The following is a 12,225-nucleotide window of genomic DNA, read 5'->3' on the forward strand; positions in this document are numbered from 1 at the left end:
TAAAACGGACGTCTTCGTAAAGGGGGCAGTATGTAAAAACATGCAATTCATCCTCCACACACTGGTTAGGACATATAGGACATAGACGTTCGTGAGCAATATGCGTTTCAAAGAGGTTTTTTTAATGCATCATTAATTATATATTGAGGTAGCTGAATATCAATGTCACAAAACTGTCCAATATGTTGCTGTAAATAGAATTGGCGCACATTAAAAATTCCAACTTTTACACTTTTCAGACTGGAGTTTTTCTGTCCATATGAAAATACGTTTATTAAGTCTATTAATATCCATATTCACAAGTCTAGTCCGCTGGCGTAGTACCGTTTTCCACTGCACCACTTTCATGGGAGTCCACCCCATATCCCCATACACCAGCACCATACGTAATAGTAGGCAACACGATGGAGTAATACAATTTACTAAAAAAAACAGTACAAGACATTCCGCCCATAGCCTTGCGTTTGGCTATAAGTAATCCTAATGCTCGACTAGCAGAGTGGTATGATAGAACACGATGGTACCAGTCAAATGGTTCTCGATCGCTCGCGCACACTGAACTCCGCTTCGTCACTGAGGAGGAATTGTAGCTTGTGGTAGAGCGTTCTCCTGGAGTGCGATGCATTGTGGGATCGGCCACTCTCAGTAGATTAGGTTGTTCCAGTCCCTGTTCTGTCTTTTAGAAAATGCTTATAAAATATGCTTTTCTTCTTATTTGGTAGGAGTAGCCTATGGGGCAGTATACGTTAGACACCAACAGCAGGGGTTTTAAAAGGTATTGATCTATCGTTAAAACACTTTCCTTTATCACCGGCCTCGGCGGTGTCGTGGTTAAGGCATCGGAAATTAGGCTTGTAAATACTGGGTTCGCAGCCCGGTAACAACTCCCACCCACTACGAGTTTTAACGACTCAGTGGGTAGGTGTAAGACAACTACACTCTCTTCTCTCACAAACCACTAACCCACTATCCTGAATAGACAGCACAGATATCTGAGGTATGTGCCCAGGACAGCGTGCTTGAACCTTAATTGGACATACGCACGAAAATAAGATGATAACATAGAATAGAACTTCCTTTATGCACTTTATACGCTTTCATCTATCAAAACATAGATTGCAGTTGTTTTAGGGTGGGTTTTTTTTTTCTCCAGATCTTAATGTGACACGGTAAAACATTAGTGGATTAAATACTTCTTTTCAGTCAGATTGCTCCATAAATAAATGATTTGTTACAATATCCTCCATACCATCACCACCACCACCAAAAATAACAAAACGATATTGAAATATCACATTAACATATGTTTAATGGATGGATAGATTAATGAACAAATACTTCTGTTTAAAGGGACATTCCTGAGTTTGATGCAATGTTTTAAGATGTTATCGACAAATAAAATATTTCTACGATTAAACTTACATATTAAATATATTTTCTTGTTTAGAATATTAGTGGCTGTATATTAAACGTGTTTCTGATCGTTCTAATATTTGTACTAGGTTAATTTTCATTTTATTTCCTAAAACATATTTTTTCGTACGTACGAAATTATTTGGAGATAAAGTCTTGTATGGGCTTCTTACAAATATTAAGACGACCAGAAACACATTGAATATACAGACACTAATATTCTAAACACGAAAATATATTTAATAGGGAAGTTTAATCGTAGAAATATTTTATTAGTCGGAAACATCTTACAATGCATCAAACTCAGAAATGTCCCTTTAATAACAATTCGTAGTAAAAAATCTCTCAAAACACATCTTACAATGCATCAAACTCAGGAATGTCCCTTTAATAACAATTCGTAGTAAAAAATCTCTCAAAACACATATAGTAATAATCCATGCCAACTATCATATTCATCAATACATGTAATGTTACAAATCACTGAATAAGTCACAAGTAGGTGTGAGAGTAATCGAAAATGAAACTGTCTGAACATTTTATAGGTGTGTTTTTTCCTACTGAACAGGGCGTTATATATTAAATTATTCCAATGAAAAATCTAAAACCTCTTATAAGAAGTATATTATCACACTCAAGTCTGCCCCAAACACTAGATATTTCAGAGGTGGAGCCTAGTGGGATGGGGTAGGGGCCAGCTTGAACCTGTTGAGGATAGGGACACGTTTATAGGGTTTCCGTATCCATACATTCAGGAAGTACATCAGTCAAAAGTGTGGTGCCTCGTATTTAATTTACAAACTCACAAAAAATGGAGGCGGGGGTCACATGGCATTTAGAAGATTTAATGAAAGATTTTATTAACAACCTTCAGTTTCGTTGAAAATGGCATTTCCATTTTTGTTTACACCTCAATTGTATACTGTATAACAACAGTATACTAAATAAAATGCAATTTAATGGCAATAGATTTAATGACAATAGATAATAGTATTTGCACAAATAACCAGTTTAACATTTCACTACCAATCAGAACCGCAGCGTCTTTTACTAGGTAAATATCATGAATGTTGACAGAAATCTGATTGGTTATGATGGAAACAGACCCACACGTGGCGCAGAGTGAGGCACTAATTGGATTGTCGTTACCAATCTCGGAGTCATCAACTATTTCCGGGATCTCTCTCGAGCTTCAACCAAACTCGTTCGGGACATTTCAAAATTTTTGAAGCTGCACTTTCCAAATGATATCCCACAAAACATAACATCGATCATTTATGAAACGCATGGGGTTTTTTGGTACCATTTTTATTGAAATTTGAGGGTTACTTTAGTCTTGGAGGTGACTATTTCATCGCTCTGCACATGATCTATAGTATAAACGTACGGCCCACTGGGGCCGGATTTAGATCAATGATACAGTGCCCGCCTGAAGTGTGACCCACTCGAACAGGATGTAGATCAGTGTTAAAGTGCCCGCCTGAAGTGCTATGGGTCGCAGGATCGACTGCCAGCTACGAGTTCGGTTTATTTCCTATTCAAATTACTGCACCACGATTGGCATATGAAAAGCCTTGTTCTGTATTGTCCTGTCAAAGGAAAAGTGCATATGAAAATGCTAAATGCATTTTCGACAAGAGTAGCATGTGGCCCCAACTGGATTTCCGTTTCTCTTTCGCTTAACCAACTGTTGAAATAGTCATATGTTAGACACCAAATATCCGTAGTTTAAAATGTGCTGAGGTGTCCAGCAATAGAGTGACTGCGGATTACATGTAATACATTGGGTTGGACCGAATTCCCGTGCTGTGGCGTCTTTTCTCGTCACACGATTTGCAAATGAACATATGTAAGAACCGCCGCCGAAAGTTCCTGGCACTTAGAAAATAGAGATAAAAGTTAATCGCGTGACTCATGTCACACAGGAGGAATGCGCACTGCCTGAACAGCTGCTTCCGGCCGTCTGCCACCGTGTAGATCTGCACGACCCAGTAAGGGTCAAGGATGAAGTAGATGCATATGGGCAGAATGAGCACGACGAACACTACAGACACCGTGAGGAGCATCGCCGTCACCTGCAGATGAAACAGCTGTCCTCGCGTGCAGCCATTGTTGTTGGTGAGGATGATATGCGTCAGCAGGGAGTGCCGGACGTCTCGGATGATGAGGATGTTGAAGACGAAGAGCAGCGTGCAGGGAATGATGGCGTAGACGATCGAGTCTATCCAGTACCACGCCGTCCGTATGAAGTGCTCGTACGTCTTCACCACCCCGCAGTACATCCGGTTGTTTCTCTCGTCGTAGATGTACGAGTGCGTCCAGATGAGAGGGAGGAAAATACAAAACAGAACCAATGCGACAAAGGACACGCTGAGCGTCGCTTTCCGTATCCGACAGCGTTTGGACGCCGAGCGCGTCAGCGGAAAGTGAACTGCAAGGAACCGCTCCACGGCTAGAAACACCAGGATCCAGTTGGCCATGGCAACCAAAAAACTTCCGAGAAACGTCAGCGTCTTGCAGCCCTCGGCACCGAGCACGACGCCGTGCAGCACCAGCTGGTGGTACAGCAGCTTCACGGTGATGGCCAGGTTGTCTACGATCGCCAGCATCAGCACGTACAGAGACGGCGGGCCCACGGCGGCCATCTTGATTGTCGTCACTATGGTCGCCAGGTTTCCGGGGAAGCCCAGGGCGAACACAAACCACAAGTAGTTCATGTTGATGTTGTACGCCATCATGGCCAAGCGCTGCCACTCTTCAATCTCAGAGTAGTCCAAGTAGTCTTCGTTCTGAGGGGCAGAACAGTTGAACAGCTGGATCGAGATGGTCCCGTTAGGCGTAGTCTTGTAGTCAGCACAGAATGAGTCGTTTAGAGACATTTTGAAAGAATCAAGAATTAGCTCACGTTATGGCTGAAAGAGGTTTAAGTTTCGTGACAAACGATGCTGCAAAATTACTTCTTAATAACGTAATATTAGTTCCTGTTTTTAATACTTTAAGAAGAAGGCTGCATGGAAATTATTTTCTCGGATTGATCACATGGATAATGACTTTCCTTGAATTTCAAAACAGACCCGTACAATTAGGCTTTTTTAAAATCAGCTTCTTTTTAAAACTGTCTTTCCTACTTTCAGATCGAACGACAGTCAAATCTGTTCTTCTGAAGCAATAACATCACACAACAATGGAGTTTTAATATATACTGTATACACATCCATACATTTTGAAGCGCAATGTCACATGACTTGTTGGTCAAAGTTTGAGTATATCATACTACCGAATCATGGCCAACTCCAGACAAAAGGAGAAAACAAGCCCACACAATAGCGTTGTTTGATTATATGAATACTGACATGCGCTATCTCCTATGACACGTAAATATGATATTTATCATACAGAACTCTCTCCTTTTTTTTTTAAATAACAGCGACTGGACAACAAGACAATCTGCGTTTTTTGACGGTGAATTTATATCCACTGCTTTCGACTGTCGGGAGTCAAACTAGGATTATGATGAAATGCATACTGAGGTCTTTATGTGCACAAATGGTCTGGAATATTTCAATTTCAGCACTAATGACGCGAATTATTCACTCATGTCTTGCATCTGTAGGCGGTAAAACCTTTGCATGTCAAGTCATCGGTATCAGATTCTGAAAAAGAAAAAAAAGAAAAGAAAAAATATCAATGAGTTGCACATGTTTAAATCTCTGAAAAAAGTATGTACTCGTACATTAATATTAACTAGGTGAAACCTAAAAGCGAGCGCAAGTGAGCTAAATTAAATACGCTGTATAAATACGTACGTGCGCGCGCGTGCGTGCGTGTGTGTGTGTGTGTGTGAGAGAGTGTGTGTGTGTGGAGAGAGATTTGCGCGCGCATGTCGTGTGTGTGTGTGCGTGTGTGTGAGAGTGTGTGTGTGTGGAGAGATTTGCGCGCACATACCGTGTGTGTGTGCGTGTGTGTGCGTGCGTGCGTACGTGCGTGCGTGCGTGTGTGTGCCAACGGGCGTTCGATTTCTGGTATATGGTTGATTAGTTATTCTCCCATCCCTAGCCATGCAAAACAGACCCATTACATGACGTCAGCACATGCGGAATAAATCTTTCACTAATCCTCATGTATACTACTCAAAAGAATTTAAGGGTCAAAAATGTATAACCAAATAAGTTTCAGAGTGTATTAGATTGATGATGTAAACTACACCAAAAATTTAATTTATTGTTCCATATTTACAAAAAACCCACAAATAAACGTCACTGTATACAAGAAAGTCACATGACATGCTGTCAAAGTTGAAGGTTGTCAAACATGGATTTTACACATTAGAACATTCGTTTAATAGTGTGTGAATCCACCCCTGGCGCGAATACACTCGACACATCGTTGCCTCATGCTGTTGATCAGACGTCTGAAGAACTCTTGGGGAATGGCCTGCCACTCTGCCATAAGAAGTTGACCCAGATCATGAAGGTTGGCCGGAGGGGCATGGCTATCCCGAACTCTCCTGCCTAATTCGTCCCAGGCGTTCTCTATTGGGGCCAAGTCAGGCGAATATGCTGGCCAATCCATCCTGGCGATACCTTGTTGTCTGAGAAAGTCCGTTACCACCCTGGCGCGGTGGGGTCTGGCATTGTCATCCTGCAGAACTGCCCCGCCGCCAATCTGCTGAAGGCCTGGGAGAACCAACGGCCGGATAATCTCATTCAGATAGCGGATTCCATTCAGATTGCCATCCACCACATAGAGGGGGGTCCTGTGGTGGATAGAGATGCCGCCCCACACCATGACGCTGCCACCACCGAACCGGTGACGTTGTCTAACGTTAACGTCAGCGAAGCGCTCCCCAGGACGTCTGTAGACACGAACCCGACCGTCGTTGATCTGGAGACTAAACCTGGACTCATCAGTGAACATCACTCGACCCCACTGAACACGTTGCCACCGCAGATGAAGCGTGCACCAGTGACGTCTGGCCGTTCTGTGACGTGGTAGGAGTGGTGGTCAAACAGCCTGGCGACGGCAGCGTAGATTATTGGCTCTCAGACGATTGCGTATGGTTTGATCAGACACTCGAGTTCCAGTCGCAGTCCGTAGATTGTCACGTAATCGGCGTGCAGTGGTTGTGCGTTGACGTAGAGCCATATTGGTGATGTAGCGGTCCTCTCTATTTGTAGTGCTTCGGGGTCTTCCCGAACGTGGACGATTTCGAACAGAATTCGTTGCTTGGTACCGTTGCCACAGTCGGCAACGACACTGACTGACACCAAGTCTCAGAGCAACATTTCTTTGCGTATTGTCATCCTGAAGCCAAGCAATAGCCCTTCCTCGATCTTCGATAGTCAGTTGAAGTCGTACCATTGTCGAATTTGGAGTGTGCACCATACACGAACGCAAGCTCCAATTATACGGAAATTCAGCATTAGGAACATGGAATACACGTGCAAAGCGTGCAAATGAAGCGCTTCGTGAAAAAGCAAGTTATGGGCACTTAGCAGACCTTTCGCTTTATCCTAATTTACGTGCAAATGTAAGCATGTTTTCGCCATTAGAACTAGTCGACAGTGTCAATGACAGTGGATTTTAATTCATTTATGGGTTGCTTAGACCCACTTTCGTCAAAATGGAACAATACCATGCGTAACATTATGGTCTAACTAATATAATTGACATTCAGAAAATAATGTCGAAAATATCGTCTGACCCTTAAATTCTTTTGAGTAGTAATATATAGGACAGAGCTGCCCCATGAAATTTCTTTCTCTCATCCTCAGGTATATGGAACAAAGCTATTCCCATGAAAGAAATAGACAATAACTTACGAGTTACGAGGAATTACGGATTATCTGTCCCGAGTGAAATTAATGTTGTCAGTCACGAGCTCGTTAATTTCACTCGGGACAGATAATCTGTAATTCCGAGTATCGAGTGGGTTATTGTATTTATTACCCATAGTGTAAATAGTTTAGAAACGTAAACTTTTAAACTTCTTAGATGACACAAATTATATAATATACAAGACGTGAAAAGCTGAGGAAACTATGTCGTCACGAAAGAAAAGCAATGACGTAAAAAGCTTTATTATCCACATAGTTCAAGATATTCAAGGAAATATAACCAGTATGACCCACGTGTGTCATAATGATTTCACGTGTACAAAAAATGACGTAATTTTCTAAAGCGACGTCATAATTTAATGCGGCTTTCCCAATGTAAACGCTTATCACAATGACGTTATTTCTGAAAATTACGTCGTTTCGTCATCTCTTTTTCGTTATGTTTTAAACGTTTTGACATGTTCCTAGCTTATTATTCGTGAAAATAATATTTTGGATAATGTGGGTAATAAAGAAATTATTACACTCGCGTGTGAATCGTACTGAGTTTACGAAACTCGTGTCAGGATTCATGTATTACCCTCGTTCTCGCTCGGGTAATACAATAATCCTGACACTCGTTTCGTAAAAACAGTACGACACACAAGCTCGTATAATAATCTCTATTTATTATCCATATGGTTCAACATAACCGAGTTAATAATAATCATACGAAGCACACGTGTAATAACAAGTGTAATGACGTCATTTTGGGAAGCGACGTCATAACACGTTGTTTCTCCAGTCCTAGCTCAGACTCTGAATTTGAAATATGACGTCATTTCGTCGTCTCCTAGTTGTGGCTGAAACATTTTGAGTTGGGTCTTGTTATTCATAAAGAAAACAACAACAATAATATGGATAATAAAGAAATTATTACACTCGCGTGTGAGTCGTACTGATTTTACGAGACTCGTGTCGGGATTCATGTATTACCCGAGCGATAGCGAGGGTAATACAAAAATCCTGACACTCGTTTCGTAAAATCAGTACAACACACAAGCTCGTATAATAATCTCTGTATTTTTAGGTACACAAATCAAATGTAAGCAAGAGAGGTCACATTCGTAATGAACTGATATTTCTAGTGGGAAGTGAATGAACTACAAAGAAATTAGTTTTATTTTAAATTTATTTATCTAAACATTCACTGTTGTTTGTAAAATTTCATATACGAGAGACTTAACAGTCGAGGAAACCGATGACGTCACCAAACTAACGTCATGACGTCATCGGGGAAAGATAGCTTCTATCTTACATGGGATATCACGCGCTTGCGTTTAACATGACGTCGTTGGAAATATATGACGTCATATTAATGTGAGGTGGTGACGTGATCATTAGACAAAGTTATAAATTAATATTGTGTTATTAAAACCTTCATTTTAAAAACTATCTTGTTAATTTGTAGTGTTAAATTTTATTTAACACATGAAACAAACACGGCAAATACGATAGTGTAGTTTATTTATGATAAAATGGTCAAATAAAAAAGTTATTTGTTCAGCCATCTTTTTCAGTTCGTATAAAATAATGGTTTATTTACCGAATTAATGAGAGAAAAAGACTCCATCATATGCGGTCATGTGGGATAGAAAAAGTCGGGTCGAAATTTCCACCTCGGGTGTACTTTTCTATCCCACATGCCCACATATGATGAAGTCTATTAGTACTACTCGATGGAACAAGTCATGTATGTACGCTGTATATACTATAGTCAATATATATATATATATATATATATATTAATTTATTTATTTATTTATTACCCTAGCATTGGTTTAACGTACACTACTATTGGATGATTTGACGCCAACAAACCAATCACCTTGTCGGTACTAAATATGACGTCATCACGATTTGGCAAAGAACACACAACGACGTCACGTAGTTTAAAGCGTTTGCGTTGACGTCTTTATGGTTTCAGTGTTAAAATGGTAGTTTAATGCATTTCATTATAGATTTTATTTTACAGAATATATAGAACTTTGGGTTTTGAAGATTATCTGTGAACCGTGAATAAAATACGAAGTTAAAGCAAAACCCAGAACAGTAAAGTAGTTTACGTTGTTTCTATATAATTATGTATATGGACGTGTAGCCAATGTAGGCTATATCGAAAATAAAGGCTTTAAAAAAAACCCCACCCAAATAGCTGGGATAATAAATAGAATAACAAACCCGGTATCGGTTATTATCAAATTCATGTCCCTCGTGAAATAATTTTCAATTGTCACCCACTAACGATCGTGACAAGTGAAAATTATTTCACTCGGGACATAAATTTGATAATAACTGGTAACTCGTTTATTATCCTCTCATGACGTCATATTAATTACGTCACATTGTTCGGAGGCTTCCACCCCTCTTGAAAAGTATTCCATGAAGAATAAAAGGCAGTCGGCCAAAATTGACAAAGTAACTATACGGAATTGATTATTTAATCTTACTTACAGATATTCTAGCACATGGTCTTTGATTATTTCTGCAGAATCGCCGGCGTTCATTTAGGACACGGGACGGACCTGAATGTAATATTATAATCGTACGTCTGATGTGTAACTATCGTATTTGTCAAATATTAAGTACTTACTAAAACGGAAGTCAGTCGATGAGATAAAAATATTGTCAGATTCCTTGTATAAAATTAAATTTTTTAAAGAAAAAAAAATTGACATGATTTAGGCTTTGTAAGTTTACATTAGTATTTGTTTTAAATTACCGTAAATGTTCGTTTGTCATATTATTTTGTTTGTTCATATATTAATAGACCACAATACGTGACAAAACACATTTATACTGTTCATGTATTTATGAATCAACTGATCAGATTTATATATATATATATATATATATATATATATATATATATATATATATATATATATATATATATATATATATATATATATCCTATTCTTGTTTTGCACGGTAATGTATCGAATGTATTTTCTAAAAATATATCAACACGATCCCGAGCATAAGATATTTACGAAAATAAGATTAATTAGCCTTTTTCTGCATTTATCGCAGATCTGTTACCCATTTACTCCGATTTTTGTTTGGGTTTTTTGGCGCGATTTCACTTTCGTTATAACATTTCTAAAACATTTTCCATTCCTTACATACGGGACTCAGTATGTTTAGGTTTTTTCACCTTGTCGTAAGCGCTCGCTGGCGCTCGCTATAAATACAGTAAAACACCGTTGTCTCTGTGTTGAAGGAGCCAAACAATTCGAGATAAACATAGTACGTTTTGGTGAAATTGATGTCATGGGACCAATTCATCAACCTCGAGGTTACCTGCGAGATAACAGAGGTCGAGACAACGACGCAGTTTGACTGTATTTGTAGTTGATATAAGATAAAATAAACTTTGTGATGTCCGGTTTCAAGTCGTAGATTAGTTTCAACCCGTAAAAATGGACATTAAGTTTGGTTAATGTACACAGTGTTTTTATACTAAAGTCTAAACATTAGGGAGGTTTAGATTTATTTCCCACACATATAACAGCACATACCACAGGGTTTAATGTACTTGTCGCGGGGAGGGAGCTGGTTAGAACAGGAAACGACGCAATGGCTCCGCCGAGGACGTTTGATCCCACGACCTACGCAGCTTGGGCGAGCACTCTACCGACTGACTATTTACTGGAAATAGTGTCCGCAATACACAGTGTTTTCATATGACAAACATAACTTCTTAAACTTGTCTTCTTAAAATATTATTTTGTTTAACGACACCGCTAGAGCACATTGCTTTATTAATCATCGGCTACTGGATGTCAAACATTTGATAATTTTGACATATAGTCTTAGAGAGGAAACCCGTTACATTTTTTTTATAAGTAGCAAGGGATCGTTTATATGCACCACCCCACAGAAAGGACAGCACATACCACGGCCTTTGATATACCAGTCGTGGTGCACTGGCTGGAAAGAGAAATAGGCCAATGGGCCTACTAACGGGGATCGATACTAAATTGACCGCGCATTAAGCGAGCGCTTTAGGTAGCACTACCAATTAATTTCCGGCTGAGTCAAAGTTCGAGGTGCATCGAACTCTTGATAGAGAAGTTAACACCACAAGTCCTGTGATTGGTTATAAATGTGTGTTGGTTGAAAAAAAAAAAAGTTTCATCTGAGCTAAAAATGTATGCAATTTTATTTGATGTAGTACCACCGTGTCAAGTAGCCTTGTGCTTAGAATATGTATGGGGTACTTGTAAAAAAAAGTACTCACATTTTGTGCGAAACTAGGGGTGTTGTAGAAACATCTGGTTATACCGAAAATGAGCCATGAAAGGTACCATTTTCTGCAGTTAATACTTTGAGGTAGGGACTGTAGTACTGATATTTATGGGTCATAGTTTGGTTGATATATTGCATATAGTGTTTTTAAACACAAACGTTAACATGGTCGCCTATGGGATTTTAATTGGTATAGTCCAACCTTTACCACTGGGCTACCTCCCAACAATAGTGGCTCTGGGATGGGAGAGATGTAGCTAATGCGGTAGAGCGCTCGCCTGAGATGCTTGAGTCAGATTATTGAACTCTCTCAATGGAAATTTTATTCTCTCTATCTTTTCATTTGCCACTTTTTTAGTAATTCTAGGACTCAATTTATACATCCCTATTACAATACTCGACCAAGTACTTATAAATTCAAAGAACTAATGCAAAACAAACGAATCAGTACACTAAAGAATTTAGCAAAGTTTATAAAAGTAATTATGAATGCATTTAAACATCCTTGATATTTCATATCCCCAACCCCCAGAAGTACATTTTATATATATATTGAACATTAATTTACCAATAACAATAACTAGTTCTACCGGCTAAACAGTTTATATATTTGTATTTTTATGAATATTCACAGCTTTATGTTGTATGCAAATGTTCATAGGAATTAATTCACAATCATTGTAAT

At 39.1% G+C, this 12,225-nt stretch overlaps 1 protein-coding gene across 1 annotated transcript; it reads right to left on the bottom strand.

The window, feature by feature from the left end:
• Positions 1-2,545: 2,545 nt before the first annotated feature.
• LOC121381614 (galanin receptor type 1-like) lies at positions 2,546-4,292 on the bottom strand. The gene has a single exon (XM_041510950.1). It carries the CDS (start codon positions 4,290-4,292, stop codon positions 3,183-3,185), a length of 1,110 nt encoding a protein of 369 aa, XP_041366884.1. The 3' UTR covers positions 2,546-3,182.
• Positions 4,293-12,225: the final 7,933 nt, after the last annotated feature.

The sequence above is a fragment of the Gigantopelta aegis genome, chromosome 9, assembly GCF_016097555.1.
Source record: "Gigantopelta aegis isolate Gae_Host chromosome 9, Gae_host_genome, whole genome shotgun sequence".
In the NCBI taxonomy this organism is placed as follows: domain Eukaryota; kingdom Metazoa; phylum Mollusca; class Gastropoda; order Neomphalida; family Peltospiridae; genus Gigantopelta; species Gigantopelta aegis.

Excerpts from the sequence above, each read along its gene's own strand:
- LOC121381614 (XM_041510950.1), bottom strand. The coding sequence starts at position 4,292 with ATGTCTCTAAACGACTCATTCTGTGCTGACTACAAGACTACGCCTAAC.